Here is a 19,465-nt window from a genome sequence, read left to right as displayed (position 1 = left end):
TTTTTTTTTTGTTTGTTTTTTTTGACATCTATAATGAAGAGGTGGCTTTTCTCATCACTTTTTCCATCCTCTGCTGCCTCAGGTCCCCATGGAAGGGTCTGCCAGAGCTGACCAATGAAAACGGACAGCACTGTCCTTTCAGCTGTGAGACCCAGGCCTGGTCACTGGCTACTGTTCTGGAGGTCCTCTATGACTTCTAGAGGGCCCAGGAAAACCATGAATTATGGCCTGCATGATAACATTTCCTGTCTATAACAGCTGTTTCAGTGGAAAAGCAAGGTTGTGATTTTTTGGGGAGATATTTTAAAGGGTTTGGAGTGTGGCTAAAACTACTAATATAAAGTAATTGCTGATGTACGGTATAAAATAAGCAAGCTCTGAGCCTTTAGGGCACAAATTAATAATTAACGCTAATAATTAACAATTTGAAAATATATATTTAATGTGACACATGAGCAGGTGCATTTTAAGCTAAATATGTCTGGATGTTTATGTGAATTTTCGGGGTTTAATCATTCGCATTCTCATGAACAGTCATTGTTTCAGCAGTAACACATAAAGCTGCTTCAAGTTGTTACAAGTGGCATGAAACCGAGATCACAGACCACTCTTGGGTAGCTCCCCAACATGCTTTAGACAGCTGACAGTTCATATAATAGGTCTTTCTGTTTTCCCTTAAGCCTTATGATAACGTTAAAAACAAAGCAAGTAGGCTTCTATTATATAGTTTGTATGGAAGAGGATTTGGGCCGTGTTGCACAAAAAAAAAAATTTTTTTCTCAGAATCCTGACTTAATTCTTAGAATTCTGAGTAAAAATTGTGGAATTCTGACTTTTTAATTTCAGAATTTTGACTTTTCTCAGAATTCTGAGATTAAAGTTAGAATTCAGGACAGCAATTACTGTTTTTTGCACGGTGGCCCTTATCCTCTTCCATAATTTTAAGAGATTATAAGCAATATATTGGTCAAGTGAAACATCTTCTACAGAACAGATGTTCAGTTGTTTTGTTTTTAATAAATGATGTGGACTTGCTGTGCCCTGGACGACTGAGAATCTTCACCAATTTGTTATGAGATTTATATATATATATATATATATATATATATATATATATATATATATATATATATATATATGTAATACTGTATGTGTGTTTTTATGTTTTTGCATGTTCTTTTAGATTACAGTGGAGCTTGCTTGTGTGTTCTGAAAATTTTAATGTTAGTACTGTATACTGTATGGTATTTGCATGACTATCATGCAGCTGATACAAATAATACAAATGTCACCAAAATTTAAGGAGATGGACTCCCAGTGTTATTACGATTAAAGTCATCATTGTTTTTCACCAGTCAACCATAATTTTACCAGATTGTTTTAAAATGATGTAATCAGATAACACTGTGCGCTCTTTGAATTCTACATTGTTCACATTTTAGGACTGCTGGCCACCTAGAGTCATGTAATTTGTCTTCTGTGGTCTAAATCAGAGTAGTGATGAATAAACTGAGACATGTCTACAGCTTTCTTTTTGTTTCTTATTACACAAGCATAAACACAACATGCTCACATTTTGAACTATATATATATGTATGTGTGGGTATGTGTGTGTGTGCATCCATCCATCCATTTTCTTCCTCTTATCTGTGGTCGGGTCACAGGGGTAGCAGCCTAAGTGGGAGGTCCAGACTTCCCTCTCCCCAGCCACTTTGCCCAGCTCCTCCGGGAGAATCCCAAGACGTTCCCAGGCCAACCTAGAAACATAGTCCCTCCAGCGTGTCCTGGGTATTCCTCTGGGTCTACTTCCAGTGGGACGTGTCCAGAACAACTCAAGTCACGTGACCGAGCTTCAAGATGGCAGCATAGTGAATAACTCCGGAGATAGTGCTCTAACTTTCTTTTAAAAATCCTTGTAAAGGCTGTAAGCGAGGTTCAGAATATACAACACTGCTATGTCTAAATCTTCATCTGTGAAACAGTGCGAAATATTTTCAAGAAGACATAAGAAAAGTACCAAAACTACAACACCAAGCCCGACGTGTGGTGCTGATGCTAACATGGCTACTATAGCTGAGGTATTAGAGGAGCTAAAGTCGCTCCAGTCACATTTTGGAGTTAAGTTGGATAGTATTGACAAAAGACTGACAGGAATGGCGAGCGCTATGGCTGCACTAGAGGGTAAAGTGTCTGAGGTAAAACAAGATCTATTGAACCAGGCAACTCATATGGAAGAGGCCGAGGCCCGCATCGCCGAGGTAGAAAGCTCACTCGAAAAAGCAGAAACATCGTTAACTTCACCTATGAAATGAATTCTGCTCCTTGAGGCTAAAATAATGACCTAGAAAACCGGGGAAGACAAAAAAAACGTATCTTTGGCATTCGAGAGGGAGCAGAGGGAAGACGACCACTATTTGACTTTATTAACAACACGCTACCAAAGTGGCTGGAGCTAGCACCAGACAAGTCAATCACACTGGAGTGGGTGCACCGCACGCTGGCCTCTGGGAAACCAAACCAAGGCAGAGCGGTTTTGATTCACTTCTTAAAGTTCCAGGAGAAAGAATTTGTGTACCAAGAGGCGAGGAAAAGAGAAATTATACACAACGGGGCCAAAATCACGTTTGCACAAGATCTATCAGCAGAGACAGTTCGGATCCGACACGGGTTTCAACCGGTGGTAAAGCTGTATATTGGCATTGGCGCATTCCTCGGCTTCCAACATAACCCCTGCAGATTTTGGACTCTTCATGGTGGAAAGATCAAACTCTTCTCGACATCCCAAGAAGCTGAGAAATTTCACAAGTCTTCCAAAGTAAACCATAGCAGATGCCCATGATCAGTGAGTCATAAAAATAAGCTGGCTAAGAAACAGGTAAACCGATAAGACATTCTGTGACTGTTCCTACTCCAATAAATACTGATCAGCGATGGAAACATTTGCAGGATAATTTTTGAGTTTATACGTAGCTTAAATAAACAACTGATTGCTTTAGTTCACTTATTATAATTCTAATTTGAACTGTTTAGGAATTAGTTACGTTAGGTCTAAACAAAGGAACATGGACACAAAGAGTGAGATCTTTCTTTGCAAAGAGGAAGAGCAGCTCAAGAGACAATCTCTCTCCAACTCACTTCGACTTGCTCGTTCCCTCTTGCTCTTTTTATTCACTTCAAAAAATTGTGGGTGTGATCGTATAGCGTGACTACAACATGATTAGTTACTCAATATGTTTTTGCAAGCTTGATTGTGAGGTTGCAAAACATCAAAACTTCCTCCATGGAACTTTCCACTGAACAGAGCATGAACATGAAATAAAATGATAAGAGAAAACCATAATAAATAAACTTTTAATAAAAACTTAAAAGTAAAACATAAAAAGAATTTAAAGAATAATCAATAAGTTGATTATTCCATCAATGCTAACAGCTGAGCCTTAAAATAAGTTACTACCATTCTATCAAGGGTTAACTATGTTGTTTTATTTTTTTAGTTAGTAGACACTGTTGTATGAAGTTTTGGTTTGAAGCTTTGGTAAGGTGACTAGTTGCTCCTTCCTCAGTGGTGTGGATCAACGTCCTCCAAATGTTTAGTTCAAGGGAATAGTTAAAGAAATGCAAATGTTCAGTCAGGGAATGTTCATGACGAGTTCTGTGTTTTGTATGGGTGAGTGTGTGAATGTATGTACAAACCTGCATTTTTAGTACTATATTTGCTTACTTTATTTTAGTATCCATCCATCCATTCATCCATCCATTATTTTTACCTGCTTCTTCCATTTTGGGTCACGAGAGTCGCCGGTGCCCATGTCCAGCAATCACTGTGTGAGAGGCGGGGTACACCCTGGACAGGTCTCCAGTCTATCAAAGGGCCACATAGAGACAAACGAGACAAACATGCACTCTCTCACTCACACCTAGGGACAATTTAGAGTTACCAATCAGCCTAACATGCATGTTTTTGGTCTGTGGGAGGAAACCAGAGTACCCAGAGAAAACCTACGCATGCACTGAGAGAACATACAAACGCCACCCAGAGAGGCCCCTGGACCGGGATTTGAACCAGGGACCTGCTCACCAAATGACTTTAAAAACATGTTAGGTCTTCATTTTCTTCATGTAAATGCACGTAGACTTGTGAGAAAACTTGATGCCTTGAAAATTCTGGTCAGTTCTTCTGGGACAGATGTAATCTTCATCTCTGAAACCTGGCTCAACAAATCTGTACTGAATAATGACCTGGTAATCAATGGATTTAACATCTACCGCTGTGATCGTCAAAAAAGGGAGGGTGGAGTCGCTATTTACATCAGAGATTCTCTGGTTGCTAGTCTTGTGTCTTCTAAAACAATTTCAAACTAATTTGATGCCTTAACTGTAAGCATCACTTTGAATGGAGGTCAGATCTTATTTGTAGTGGGTTGTTATCGTTCCCCCTCAGCAACACCTGAGGCTCTGTCCTCCCTGATGGATTTCCTTGGAAATTTAAAATTCAAAGAGATTTTTTTGGCAGGAGATTTCAACATTGACTAGGATAAGTCAACCCCCCTCTGTGATAAATTCAAGGAATCTTGCCTGTCTCTCAATCTTACCCAATTGATCGACTCTCCCACTAGACCAAACAAAAACCGTCCTGAAAAATCTTCCATCTTAGACCTGTTTCTAATAAATATGCCTCACAAATTCAGTACAGATGTATTCGCTGACATTTTGAGTGATCATTGTGTGACAGCGACTCTAAGAGATATTAAACTTCCACCTTCTAAGCCCAGATTAATTAAAAAAAAAAAAGGGATCTGAAACGTTTTTGTGAAGTCATTCCTCTGGGATCTGTCTCACTTTGACTGGAATCATATTCTATTAACTGATGACGTGAACTCCGCTTGGAACTATTTTCATAATAGTTTCATTTATTTTGTGAACAAACATGCTCCTTTTCATCAGTTCAGAATAAAGGGACAAGACCGCCCCTGGTTTACTCCAGAGCTAGCTGACCTGCACAGGAGAGATCATCTTTGGGCTGCAGCGAGAAAATCTGGCTCAGACACTGATTGGTTGAGTTTTTGACAGATGAGGAATAAATGCACAACTGCCATCAAAGCAGCAAAACACAACTATTTCTTATCTCAGACCTCCAAAAATCTAAATGACCCTAACAGATTCTGGAAAACCATCAAATCTCTCTCAGGCAGCCCCCAATCATCTGACCTCCCATTACAACTTCTCATTAACTCTGTTCCTGTGTCAAATAAGCACGAGATCCTGAACTGTTTCAACAAACGTTTTGTTGCTTCTAGTTCTTTATTTGACACAGTTACTAATGGAAAATCAGCCACTTCACTTAATAACCAAACTTCAACAAATAAAATCCCTCTTACAAGTCAATCCTCAGGTAATCACACCTTCTCTTTTTCTCCATTCTCAGTCAGTGAGGTCAATAAACTGTTAAAAGATCTTGATCCTAAAAAATCTGCAGGTCCAGATGAACTTCCACTTTATTTCTTAAGTCTGGCTGCTCATATCATCACAGTCCCTGTGACCCACATCTTTAATCTCTCCATAAGCCAAAACTCCATTCCAGACACTTAGAAAACAGCCTTTGTTCTACCTCTGCTGAAGGGAGGAGACCCCACCTCACTGAACAACTATCGGCCAATCTATAAACTCTACATTTTAGCCGAAGTTCTAGAAAAACTGATAAACTCTCAAATCAAAAATGACCTGGACTCATTTAACATCTTACCTCTCCATCAATCTGGTTTCAGGAAACAACACAGCACAACCACTGCTTCACTGAAGGTTCTTAATGACGTTGTTGAAGCATTGGATGCTAAGGATTATTGTGCTGCACTTTTCTTAGACCTGTCTAAAGCTTTTGACACTGTGGATCATAACATCTTGTGTCATAAGCTCTCAGAAATCGGTTTCTCAGAACACACCATTGGTTGGTTCTCTATCTCTCAGATCGGAGGCAATGTGTTCAACATAATGGCACTTTCTCCAGTTATTTAACAGTCAACAATGGTGTACCACAAGGCTCAGTCTTAGGATCCACCCTCTTTACAATCTACATACGTAATGCAAGTAAAAACATCCCTGATGCATTCATACATTTTTATGCTGATGGCACAGTTGTTTATTGTCGAGCTAAAACAGTTGAAAAGGCTTTCCAGCTTTTGAAATCTGCATTTGACATCATCCAGACAGATTTGTTCCACCTCAAACTTGTCCTAAATGCCGACAAAACCAAAAGGATGCTTTTTTCAAATAGGAAGTTGGTCCCAGCAGTTCTTCCTCTGATTTCATCTTCAAATGGTGTCCCGATTGAGTTTGTTGATTCCTATAAATATTTGGGTATCTTGGTAAACTCACATCTCTCTTTTAAGCTCCACGTGGAAAACTTGGTAAAGAAACTGAAAGTTAAACTGGGTTTCTTTTTCAGAAACGGATCCTGTCTAACTCTGAATGCTAGGAAACGCCTTGTATCTGTGACCTTCCTTCCCTCCATTGATTACGGTGACATTATTTACATGAACGCTCTGACAAGAACCCTGCAGATGTTGGATGCTGTCTGTCATGGTGCACTAAGATTCATAACTGGCTGTGATTATCGTACACACCACTGCACCCTGTATGCACTGGTTAACTGGACATCATTAACTTCATGCAGACCCTCGCACTGGTGCATTTTCATCTTTAAATCACTTTTTGGTCTGCTGCCTTCATACATCTCCTCCTACATGTCTCTGCGTGAGTGCAGTTACAGCGTGCGCGCTCAGGACATTATTATCTGCAGTGTTCCCTCAGTGCAGACTGAACTAAGCAAAAGGGCCTTCTCCTACTCCGCTCCTGTTTCCTGGAATATCTTACACAAAGATTTTAAGCTCTCGAACTTGACCTCTCTAAGTGGCTTTAAGAATCTCGGACTCCTGGCAGGGACCAATGCAGACATGTTTCTGTTTTTAGTTTTCTACATTTGCCTTTGAATCTAGCTGTTTTGTGTTACTTTTCTTTTTTTAGCCATCCTATTTGTTAAAAAAAAATCTGTATGCTTTTTATAACTGTCTATTGTTGTCGCTGTTGTCATCATTCTTTGTTGAAATCAGGTCTCTCTTGTAAATGAGTCCATCCATCCATCCATCCATTATCTTTACCCGCTTATTCCACTTTGGGTCACGGGGGTTGCTGGTGCCCATGTCCAGCAATCACTGTGCGAGGGGCGGGGTACACCCTGGATGGGTCGCAAGTCCACCACAGGGCCACATAGAGACAAACGAGACAAACAACCATTCACTCTCTCACTCACACCTAGGGACAATTTAGAGTTACAAATCAGCCTAACATGCATGTTTTTGGTCTGTGGGAGGAAACCAGAGTACCCAGAGAAAACCCACGCATGCACGGAGAGAACATGCAAACTCCACCCTGAAAGGCCCCTTGACCAGGGTTTGAACCAAGGACCTGCTCGCTGAGAGGCAGCAGCTCTACCAGTTGCACCACCATGCTCACTGCTCAACTTGTTAAACAAAATTTATCTTCTGTCCTCCCAGCCAGAAATATCCCCGTTTGATGAGGACCCTCTACAGTACAGATAATTTATGCATGCCTTTGAGAACAGAGTGGAAGCTAAAACTGACGGCTGGAGTGACTGTTTGCACTTCTTAGAGCATTTCACTAGGGGGCAGCTTAAATATTTGGTTCATAGTTGTTAGCACTTGCTTCCTGACCAAGGTTATTCCCAAGCCAAACATCTTCTTGAAGAACATTTTGGAAATTAAAATACAAACCAGATTCCAAAAAAGTTGGGACACTAAACAAATTGTGAATAAAAACTGAATGCAATGATGTGGAGATGGCAAATGTCAATATTTTATTCGTAATATTACGTAGATGACTGATCAAAAGTTTAATCTGAGTAAATGTAACATTTTAAAGGAAAAATATGTTGATCCAAAATTTCACAGTGTCAACAAATCCCAAAAAAGTTGAGACAAGTAGCAATAAGTGGCTGGAAAAAGGAAATTGAGCTTATAACGAACAGCTGGAAGACCAATTAACACTAATTAGGTCAATTGACAACATGATTGGGTATAAAAAGAGCTTCTCAGAGTGTCAGTGTCTCTCAGAAGCCAAGATGGTAAGAGGATCACCAATTCCACCATTGTTGCGCAGAAAGATAGTGCAACAATACCAGAATGGTGTTACCCAGCGTAAAATAGCAAAGACTTTTAAGTTATCATCATCATCCATGCATAACATCATAAAAAGATTCAGTGAATCTGGAACAATCGCTGTGCGTAAGGGTCAAGGCCGTAAAACTCTACTGGATGCTCGTGCTCTCCGGGCCCTTAAACGTCACTGCACCTCAAACAGGAACGCCACTGTCAAGGAAATAACAGAATGGGCTCAGGAATACTTCCAGAAAGCATTGTCAGTGAACACAATCCACCGTGCCATCCGCCGTTGCCAGCTGAAACTCTACAGTGCAAAGAGGAAGCCATTTCTAAGCAAGCTCCACAAGCTCAGACGTTTGCACTGGGCCAGGGGTCATTTAAAATGGAGCGTGGCAAAATGGAAGACTGTTCTGTGGTCAGATGAGTGACGATTTGAAGTTCTTTATGGAACACTGGGACACCATGTCATCCCGACCAGAGAGGACAAGGATAGCCCAAGTTGTTATCAACGCTCCGTTAAGAAGCCTGCATCACTAATGGTATGGGGTTGCATGAGTGCTTGTGGCATGGGCAGCTTGCATGTCTGGAAAGGCACCATTAATGCAGAGAACTATGTTCAGGTTCTAGAACAACCTATGCTCCCATCTAGACGTCATCTCTTTCAGGGAAGACCCTGCATTTTTCAACACGATAATGCCAGACCACATTCTGCAGCAATCAAAACATCATGGCTACGTAGGAGAAGGATCCGGGTACTGAAATGGCCAGCCTGCAGTCCAGATCTTTCACCTATAGAGAACATTTGGTGCATCATAAAGAGGAAGGTGCGACAAAGAAGGCCCAAGACGATTGAACAGTTAGAGGCCGTATTAGGCATGAATGGGAGAGCATTCCTATTTCTAAACTTGAGAAACTGGTCTCCTCTGTCCCCAGATGTCTGTTGAGTGTTGTAAGAAGAAGGGGGGATGTCACACAGTGGTAAAAATGGACTTGTCCCAACTTTTTTGGGATTTGTTGACGCCATGAAATTTGGAAACAACAGATTTTTCCCTTAAAATGATACATTCTCTCAGTTTAAACTTTTGATCTGTGTTTTGTGTTCTATTCTGAATAAAATATTAGATATTGGCATCTCCACATCATTGCATTCAGTTTTTATTCACAATTTGTTTAGTGTCCCAACTTTTTTGGAATCCGGTTTGTAAAATTGCTTCTGCCTATATGGAGGAGATTATGAGCTGGACACCCATCAAAGGTGACAATGTAAAAGGTCTTCAGTCATTCTCTCTTTTTTGTCAAGGATGTTCAAATCTAACACAACAGATTGTTTACCTGAAAGAGTTGGATTTACCCTCAAACATGAGGGTAGTTCATGAGGATTGTTCTGAAACTTCCATACACATTGAGGGAAAATTGGAGAGTTGCTGCTTATGAGTTGCAAGAGCAAAATGGACACAAAGCATTGTTCACTGATCTGGTTGCCTTTATAATAAAACTGGTGAAAATGGCATCAGATCCCGTGTTTGGCAACATCCAAGACTCACAATCTGGGAGCAGCTCTAAAGTTTCAAGTTCCACCAAGCAAAGGAAAAAAGGAAGCAGTTTTGCCACTAATGTCAGCACAGTTCCAGGAATTAAAACTCAGTCAGCTGAAAACAAGACCAAATCCACTGTTCTTCATAGCTGCTTGTTTGGTTTACAAAGAAATCATTTACTGGAAAACTGTACACAGTTCAAAGCTAAGATACATTGAGATAAGTTGACTTTCATCAAGAAAAAGGGGATTTGTTTTGGTTGCCTGAAAGTTGGTCACACAAGCAAAGACTGCAGGAGTCGTTTGGATTGCAATGTGTGTCACCAAAAGCACCCAGGGGTTCTTCATATAAAGCAAAAGGAACCAGGAGCCTCTTCAGAACAAACCCAACAGAAAACAAGATCTCATGTTGACCTTTCAATTGCAAGTACTCAGACATGTGGGCATATTGGGGCTGGTCATAATGATGATTATGTTTTTTCTATTGTTGAAGTTCAAGTAAGAGCCAAAAAAAGCAATAAAGATGTACAAACATATGCATTTCTTGATCCAGGAAGTTCAGGCACATTCTGCACAGAAACCCTGGCAAAACGACTGAACCTAAAAGGTAAAAGAACAAATATTCTGCTGAGAAAAACGAGTCAAAATAAAGTTGTTACTGCACAAGTGTTGTCTGGTTTGGAAGTCTCTGGTCTGGAAACAAATGACTTCATGGAGCTGCCAGATGTTTTTACTCAAAGTATCATGCCAGTTTCTATTGATCGATGGCCTCAGCTCAAACCTGTCGAGCTTCACAACATTAATGCCGATGTGGAACTTCTGATAGGAACTGATGCCTCAAATGTTTTAGAACCATGGGAGTTGATAAACAGTGTGGATGGTGGACCCTATGCTGTAAAAACCAAAGTTGGCAGGTTAATAAATGGTCCCTGCGCACTGGAAGTAACAGCAGAAATAGAAATTACTGCACTGCTGTAACAGCCAATTGGATCTCTGTTGAACATCTTACAGAAATGCTGGTCAAACAGTACAATCATGACATTAATGAAAGATCGTCAGAGGAGAAAGCTGAAATGTCCAGAGAGGATCTGCGTTTCATGGACATTGTTAGTAGCTCAACAAAACTTGTTGGAAATCATTATCATATTGACTTACCTTTCAAGAGAGAAAGTCCCAGCTTGCCAAATAACATCTGTGTTGCAGAGCAGAGCCTCAGAAGGAGAGACTTGAAAAGGATGCTCACTGCAAGGAGGAATATGTTGCATGTTTAAACAACATGCTAGAACAAGGATATGCTGAAACTATACCTGCAGATGAATTACAGAAAAGTGATGGAAAAGTGTGGTACATTCCTCATCATGGAGTGCATCATTCCACAAAAGGCAAGTTGAGAGTTGTATTTGACTATGGAACAACTTATAAAGGAGCATCATTGAACAGCCAGCTTGTACAGGGACCTGATCTCACAAATTCTGGTTGGAGTTCTCATACAATTTAGAAAAGAGCCTGTAGCATTAATGGCCAACATTGATGCCATGTTTCACCAAGTTTATGTCTCAGAAAAACATGTCATCTTTCTTCGTTTCCTGTGGTGGCGTCATGGTGACACTGCAAAACATATGAGAGTAGGCACAGGTCACGGAGGTGAGAATGATTACACATTCCACCCCCTATATGCCACCATGTGCCCACTCCAGACCCTATATATGCATGTGTTGTGAGAATGTTATACGCGAGTGTCTAGGTTGTTTGATAAAATTTGGGCCCAGGTCTCCACGAACCACGGAGATGGAGGATCCTCCCCGCAGCTCAGTACCTGAACCCCAAGGCCCTGCTTGAGTGGTGGTGTGATGGAGTGGGTGGAGGAAGACGTCGAGATGGGGAGGAACAACTGAGGTGGCAATGCCCTCCCAGGGGGCCAGTTCCCCCACTGACCCCAATAGGCACCCCCATTCTCCGAGATCCACCAGGGGAGGGAGGCTCCAGTGCATCCATCTAGGAGCAGGAGGCAGCCGCACCACCAGGGACCCAGGCCACGGACCGGCACATAGCCCCGAGGACCGACCAGAACACAGGGCCAGCGACCCAAGCCCCCCCGAGATCGTCCAGACCCCCAACCCGATCCCCAGCTCAACACCCAGCCCCCCAACCAAAGAAGCCACCAAACTCCAGCAGCGACAATCAGCCAGGAGTGCCTGAACAGCCGCAGACAGCGCACCATGATGACCGAGAGCGCACCCCCACCCCCACAAAAGGACCGACCAGTCCACCACAGCAACACCCACAATGAGAATGGACCCCATGCAAGGGAGGGCACATGCCTAACACGCCCAGACACCCCCGGGCCAGCAGTGCAGAGCCACCTGAGCAACTCTATCAAAAGCTTTTTCTGCATCTAGAGAGAATATTGCAGTTTCAATATTTTTACTGTAAGAATAATCAATTAAATTAAATAATCTGCGTGAATTTGTGGATGAATGCCTCCCTTTTATAAAACCAGTTTGGTCAGGATGCATTATGAGAGGAGTTATCTTTTCCAATCTTTTTGAGAGGGCTTTACTAATTATTTTAAGGTCAACATTGATAAGAGATATGGGACGATAACTGGTAGGTAATACAGGGTCTTTGCCTGGTTTTAACAGGAGACTAATGTTGGCTGAGTTTATATTTTCTGGAAGTCTGTTATTTTTTCAGTTTCCTGTAGTATTCTGTGAAATAGTGGTGCCAGGATATTCCAAAATTCTTTGTAGAACTCTGCTGGAAATCCATCTGGACCTGGAGCTTTTTTATTGGACATGCTTTTGAGGGCTTCCTGGAGTTCCACTGGTGTCAGTGGTGAGTCCAGCTCCATTGATTGATTATCTGATAATTTAGAAAGTGTTATTTTATTCAGGAATTGATCAATTTCATTATCTGATGGGTTTATCTGGGGTGAGTATAAAGCTTTATAAAAATCTCTGAAAATGCTGTTTATTCTTTCAGGATCATAAACTATATTCCCAGTCAAGTCTTTAACACCAAGAATAGTTGTTTTTTCCTTATTTATTTTAAGCTGTTTTGCTAGAAAACTACCTGATTTATTGTTCTGCTCAAAATTTTCTTTTCTGAGTCTTTGTATTAAGAATTGAGTTTTTTTGTTAATAAGTTCATTTAATTCTAATTTTGCTTTACACATTTTGTCCAGCATGTCTTCATCTTGGGAGGCTTCTAAAATTTAATGGTTTCTTCTAATTCCTGAATATGTTTATTTTCTTTTTTCTTCTTATGTGATAAGAATGAGATTATTTTACCTGTCATTACAGCTTTCCCTGCCTCCCAGAGAACAGATGCTGATGTTCCAGGTAAGTCATTATACTCCAGATAAGAAGCCCACTCTTCTGTAAAATATTTGATAAAATCTTCATCTTCAAGCAATGATATGTTGAATCTCTAGTTTATACTTTTTGGGATTTCTTTTCCGTTTGCTAGATTTAAACAGACTGGAGCATGATCACTGACAGCTATAGGGTGTATCTCAGTGTCCGAGATGTCCGTCAACAACGAGCTGCTGACTAAAAAATAATCCAGATGAGAGTAAGAGTGATGGACAGGTGAGAAGAAAGTATACTCCCTACGTATCCTGATGCATGCTCAATAATCCAGGTAGAAAAATCTAAAAAAGTTAAATCTGGTCCTCTGGACATTCAAAAAAACAAAACAAAAGCAAAACAACAAAAAAATGTAGAAACGTTTCATCTCTCATCCGAGAGACTTCCTCAGTCTGAGGTGCTGTATTCAGCTCAGTCACTTAAATAGCACCTTCTCAGAGTGGATCAACCAGTTTGCTGCTGACAACCAAAACCAGCTGATCACATGCTCAAGAAGGACCATCAGCCTAACAATGGATCATTAGCACACTGATGGCTGTTTACTATTCACAGAGGGCTGAGTGATGCTAGCAATCACAGCATTGTAAGAGGGGGACAGTTGAACACGGAGGCCTCCACCCCTGTTTAATGATGGACAATTTATTTTCACAAAGATGGCCTCCTTTACTCCTCTCTCAAACCATTGTTCCTCTCTATCGAGGATGTGAACATCTTCATCCTTGAAAGAGTGACCGCTGGCCTGGAGATGAGTGTAGACCGCAGAATCCTGGCCTGATGATGTTGATCTTCTGTGCTGGGCCATCCTTTTGGCCAGTGGCTGTTTAGTTTCCCCAATGTAAGACTGATCACAGCCCTCCTGACACTGAACAGCATACACAATATTACTCTGTGCCGGGGGACTGGATCTTTGGGATGAACCAGTCTTTTCCATAATGCATTTTGGGGTTTAAAAGCCACTGGGACGTTATGTTTAGAAAATAAACGTCTCAGTTTCTCTGATACTCCCTCAACATACAGAATGATCCTCCAGAGGAGGAGGCGTGCCAAAGACACTATCTTAGCACCAACATAACTGGTTTGTTCCACTTTCGAGTAAGCTGTTTAGGGGTCAGTTTTGTGTTGTGTTTCCTTAACTGATGAAGCCTTCCGGATGGAAGGTGAAACGTTTCAGAAAAAAAAAAGAAACTGTCCAGATGACCTGACTGAAAATTATTGGATTGTATACCTGGAATATTGAGTATGGAGTGTTTTGGTTTTGAACCAGTTTGACATGACTGCCGACGAGGAGGAGGGCTGGCTCCAAAGGAGGGGGCGTGCCAAAGACATGATGTTAGTACCAAACATAGCTGGTTTTAAACACTTTGGAGTAAGCTGTTTGGGAGACGAATCAGTTTTGTGTTGTATGTTTCCTTAACTGATGAAGCCTTCCGGATGTAAAGTGAAACGTTTCAGCAAAAAATAAGGAAATGTCCAGATGACCTGACTGAAAATTGTTGGATTGTATACCTGGATTATTGAGCATGGACAGTTTTGGTTTTGAACCAGCTTGACATAAATGTCGAAGAAGAGAAGGTCCGGCTCCAGAGGAGGGGGCGTGCCAAATACACCATCTTAGCACCAAGATAACTGGTTTGTACCACTTTGGAGTAAGCTGTTTGAGGGAAGAATCAGTTTTGTGTTGGTGTTTATTGACTGATTAAGCCTTCCGGATGGAAGGTGAAATGTTTCAGAAAAAAAAAACTGTCCAGTTGACCTGACTGAAAATTGTTGGATTATATACCTGGATTATTGAGCATGGACTGTTTTGGTTTTGAACCAGTTTGACATGACTGTCGACGAGGAGGAGGGCCGACTCCAGAGGAAGGAGCGTACCAAAGACTCTATCTTAGCACCAATTTAACTGGTTTGTTCCACTTTGGAGTAAGCTGTTTGGAGGAAGAATCAGTTTTGTGTTGTGTATTTCCTTGACTGATGAAGCCTTCCGGATGGAAGGTGAAATGTTTAAAAAAAAAAAAAAGAAACTGTCCAGATGACCTGACTGAAAATTGTTGGATTGTATACCTGGATTATTGAGCATGGAGTGTTTTGGTTTTGAACCAGTTTGACATGACTGTCTACGGGGGGGCTCCAGAGGAGGGGGCGTGCCAAAGACACGATCTTAGTACCAAACATAGATGGTTTTTAACACTTTGGAGTAAGCTGTTTGGGAGACGAATCAGTTTTGTGTTGTGGGTTTCCTTAACTGATGAAGCCTTCCGGATGTAAAGTGAAACGTTTCAGCAAAAAATAAGGAAATGTCCAGATGACCTGACTGAAAATTGTTGGATTGTATATCTGGATTATTGAGCATGGACGGTTTTGGTTTTGAACCAGTTTTACATGACCGTCGAAGAGAAGGAGAACCGGCTCCAGAGGATTGGGCGTGCCAAAGACACCATCTTAGCACCACCATAACTGGTTTGTATCCTGATGCATGCTCCATAATCCAGGTTGAAAAATCTAAAAAAAGTTAAATCTGGTCCTCTGGACATTCAAACAAAATAAAACAAAAAAAATTGTAGAAACGTTTCGTCTTTCATCCGAAAGACTTCTTCAGGCTGAGGTGCTGTATTAAGCTCTGTCTTATAAATAGCAACGTCTCATAGTGGATGAACCAGTTTGCTGCTGACAGCCAAACCAGCAGCTCGGATAATCAAGGAGGACCATCAGCCTAACGATGGATCATTAGCACACTGATGGCTGTTCGCTATTCACATGGGACTGATTTATACTAGCAATAATAGTGTGGTAAGAGGGGGACAGCTGAAAACGGAGGCCTCAACCCCTGTTTAATGATGGATGGTTTCTTTTCACAAAGATGGCCTCCTTTACTCCTCTCTGCATTCCTGTTGGTGATTGTTGTGGCTTTTCTCCACAATCGTGTTCAAGACAGCTGAGACGGTCACCTTAGTTCAAAAGATTTATTTGACAAACAGGAGTTACAGGTATTCAGAGACAAACAATTACATTTGTAAAATATATGCATATATTTGGAGCATTAAAGAACGGACCGTCTCGGTGTTTGCTCTCCCGGAAATGCTCGCTGGGCGTGTGTCATTTTTGGCTTTTATCAAAGTCTGAGAAGGCCAGCTTTCTGATTGGTTTAGACCTTCGGTTGCTATGGTTACGGGTCTAGCCCGCCCCCCTCAAGGCCCCCTCTTACTGCATTCCAGAGATAAGTCCCATGGAAGCTTGGTTTCTTTGTCTGCATTTAGACCGTTAACACTCTGTTTCAGTTTAACTTGATTATACCTTATTGATACCAAATGATTTGAGTTAAAGTTGTTTCTTTCTAGGAATAATTAATAACTATTAATTATTATCTAACTCATGTTTATGTGTTCTTAATTAATCACTCTTATTATCCTTGTGTTTCAGTTCAGTTGAAGTCACCCTGCCCCCATCTTGCTTAGTCTAACATCTGGTAAAATGCTCTTGTAATTTACTGTGAAGACTAAACCTGTGTCCTCTCATCTAAACCGAACCTGTGTCAAACAATGATTAAAACGATTAAATGTTAATTGTTATTAACATAAGGACCTGAGGGTCTTGATTTGATTGCTTGTAATATATCAAATGTGAACTTGTAAAATTATCATTAGCTAATATGAGATTATATGTAAAGGTAAAATAGTTAGAATTAGTAAACATTTTCTATAAATATAGTTCAACCCTTGAAGAAAGACACGCACACACTTTGTATAACATGACATTGAATACTTGATAGGAAATATAAAAAGGTATAAAAATATGAAATCCAACAATCCCTCTTTTGATCTCCCCATATTCATGGGAGATCACACCCTTTTGGATGTTTCCAGATGGAAGTGAGTAACACTGCCACCCCCCCCCCCCCCACCTTACTGCAACCCTTCAGGGATCCTGGACCAGACCCATGGTTAAAACCCTTCCAAACCTGTAAAAATATCAAACGAATAACCTGTATAAAAATACAAAAAACACTACAACACTCCTAGTAAAAGATAAATACCCAACACCCTAAAATAAGTAAAACTCCACCCTAATACCAAAATTTACCTTTTTTTTTTTTTTTTAAACCACCTTTAAAATACCTCGTGGGATTTTAGAGTGATTAAATGCCCAATTGAATGTAGTAAAATTTTGAATTTTGAATAGTTAAGAGTTTCCAATTGAATCCACGACCCTTCTCTGGTTGTTCCTCAGAATGACTGAAAGAACAGACAAAACACTCAATTTAAACAGGATAAGACAAAACACTCAATTTAAACAGGACTATCTAGCAGGTCTTTGGTTCTTGAGCTTGCGGTGGGAGGCCTTGTTCGTCCACAAGGGTCCTTTTGGTGCTCGGCGGGATTCGACCCGCAGAGATGTCTTCATGCAAAGTCCTCAGAACCTTTATCAGTCTGATTAGACATTCTAAATGACGTGTGTGTGCATTGGGACAAAACTAAAATCAGTTTGACGCGTCTTCTGTTCTTCACGGTCAGGGCTGGGAATCTTCCTTCCTTCCTTCCCCGTTCCACCTGACTGACCGACTTAGGCAGAGCGGAGACTTCTTCTCCAATGTTTGCTACTGCCTTTTTCTACCAGGGCAAAGGGGCAAAGAGTGAGCTCCCACGAAGGTCCTGTCCCCTCCTCCAGGTGTAGTGGGGAGCTGTACTCCTGATGTTCCAGCAGATCAGCCTCAATCTGGTCCAGCGATCGATCCAGCTCCTTTGCAGGGGTGCACTGGTTGTGGTCGTAACAGGTGTCACTCTCCTTCTGGAGACCGATGGCGTGTGATGTTCTCTCCACCACCTGGTGGGGTCCTATCCCTCTTTTTAGCAGGACCCAGTCCGGTGTGGTGGTCCGTAGTCAGTCTCTTCGGTCAGAAATTCTCCCTCCTGATGAGAAAAGCTGGACACCAAAGCTTGCGAATTGTTAAACACCCTGTATGGCCTTTTGATTATTTTATCTGTGGGATCCATGACCCATTTGTGGGCCTGGTCAAAAACTGACTCTGTTTCTTAATTATTGGACACCCTGATGGTCATTATTGCTACTGCTAGTGTGTACTCTTACACTGTAATGTTATAATAAAACAGAACTTGTAAAACTGAAATAAAATGCTATTCTTACATTCATCTATGCACTTGAAACTGAAATGAGGTACATACTGGACTTCTCCAGGGATACCTGTGTACTCTAGTACCGTCTTCCACCCTTCCAAGCCTTTGCAGTCAACGGATCTACCTACAATAAGCAAAGTTAAACATAATAACACAACACCCATACACAACAACACCCTGCAATAAGCAATCCCCCACGCCAGCCTCCCTCCTCCTGGAGCCTGTGGAAGGAACTTCATTAAACGCATGCGCCGACAACATCAAAATACAATATAACCTTAAAAGTTTTTAAACAACTGACATATAACACCGTGGAAACAAGAGGAATTTAATCTTCCCTCCAGGTACCTGTCTGTGTGAAAGAGGGGAGCAAGGAAGAAAAAAACATGTGGTTAAAATACTTTGTTCATGAAACCTTTTATTAGCCCAATTAAACTATTTAAGTCCAGTCCAGTCAGTCAAGTCAGTTGTGTTTAAAAATACCGAACCACCACATTTCTCCTTAACCTTTGCTCAAATCCACTTCAGGAGTCTGTGTTTTGATGCTAGGGGCGTCCCCCTTTTCTAGAATCTGTACACATAACAAAGAAATAGAAAAATACTTTTGTTAAACCGATATATATAAGTGCAATGTCGTTTTGTAAGCTTCTGATTTATTCCACTTTTCAAATGTCAATGTGATTATCTTAAATGATCCTTTAAACGCTTCAGACTTATTACTGGCTTTTTGCTGTTCATTTAAATATAAAACCCTAAGAAGTTATTTTTGTATATTTTGTAATGATCTAATCATTATATGAACTGTTTCCTGCTAAGAGCAGCCTTCACCTTCCCCCTTTTTGAAACAGTTTTCTGTTTCAAATCCGAAGTTTTACTGGCTGTAATTTACTAACACCCAGTCTGAGTATTAGTTTCAGAAATATAAAATATGGTGTAGTTTTAATCTTCCCCCTACTGTTATTCAATCCAGGTTTTGCAAAAAAATAGCCAATCATAACCCAAGCTCTCCTATAATTTTGCAAAGAGTTAACCATTAAATAAATGTCATCCCTTGTATCAAACCAGACCCACCGAATGAGCTCATTCAAGGCAAAGACAATCATTTAGTATTACTTTAGAAAACATTAGTGAACTCCATCCAAATCAGGTCTCAGGTACAGGTTTCTCTGGAATGAGACTTCGTGACCTGTATAAACGAAAAGTTAAAAAGTCAATATTGTGCTCAGGGGTGGGGAGCATTATTCATCGTCCTATTAGGTT

The 19,465-nt window shown here is 40.9% G+C and overlaps 1 protein-coding gene across 1 annotated transcript in view; it reads left to right on the top strand.

The window, feature by feature from the left end:
* agla (amylo-alpha-1, 6-glucosidase, 4-alpha-glucanotransferase a) overlaps positions 1-1,110 on the top strand; it is a 355,602-nt gene extending 354,492 nt beyond the window's left edge. The window contains exon 32 of the mRNA XM_037681985.1: positions 83-1,110. Within this exon, the coding sequence (XP_037537913.1) occupies positions 83-200 (118 nt within the window). The 3' untranslated portion in view covers positions 201-1,110. The remainder of the gene's footprint in view (positions 1-82) is intronic.
* The last annotated feature ends 18,355 nt before the right edge of the window (positions 1,111-19,465 follow it).

Source organism: Nematolebias whitei, chromosome 9 (assembly GCF_014905685.2).
Source record: "Nematolebias whitei isolate Nwh7 chromosome 9, NemWhi1, whole genome shotgun sequence".
Taxonomy (NCBI): Eukaryota; Metazoa; Chordata; class Actinopteri; order Cyprinodontiformes; family Rivulidae; genus Nematolebias; species Nematolebias whitei.
The sequence above is the reverse complement of the archived record's forward strand: the minus strand, read 5'-3'. Positions and strand labels throughout refer to the sequence as shown.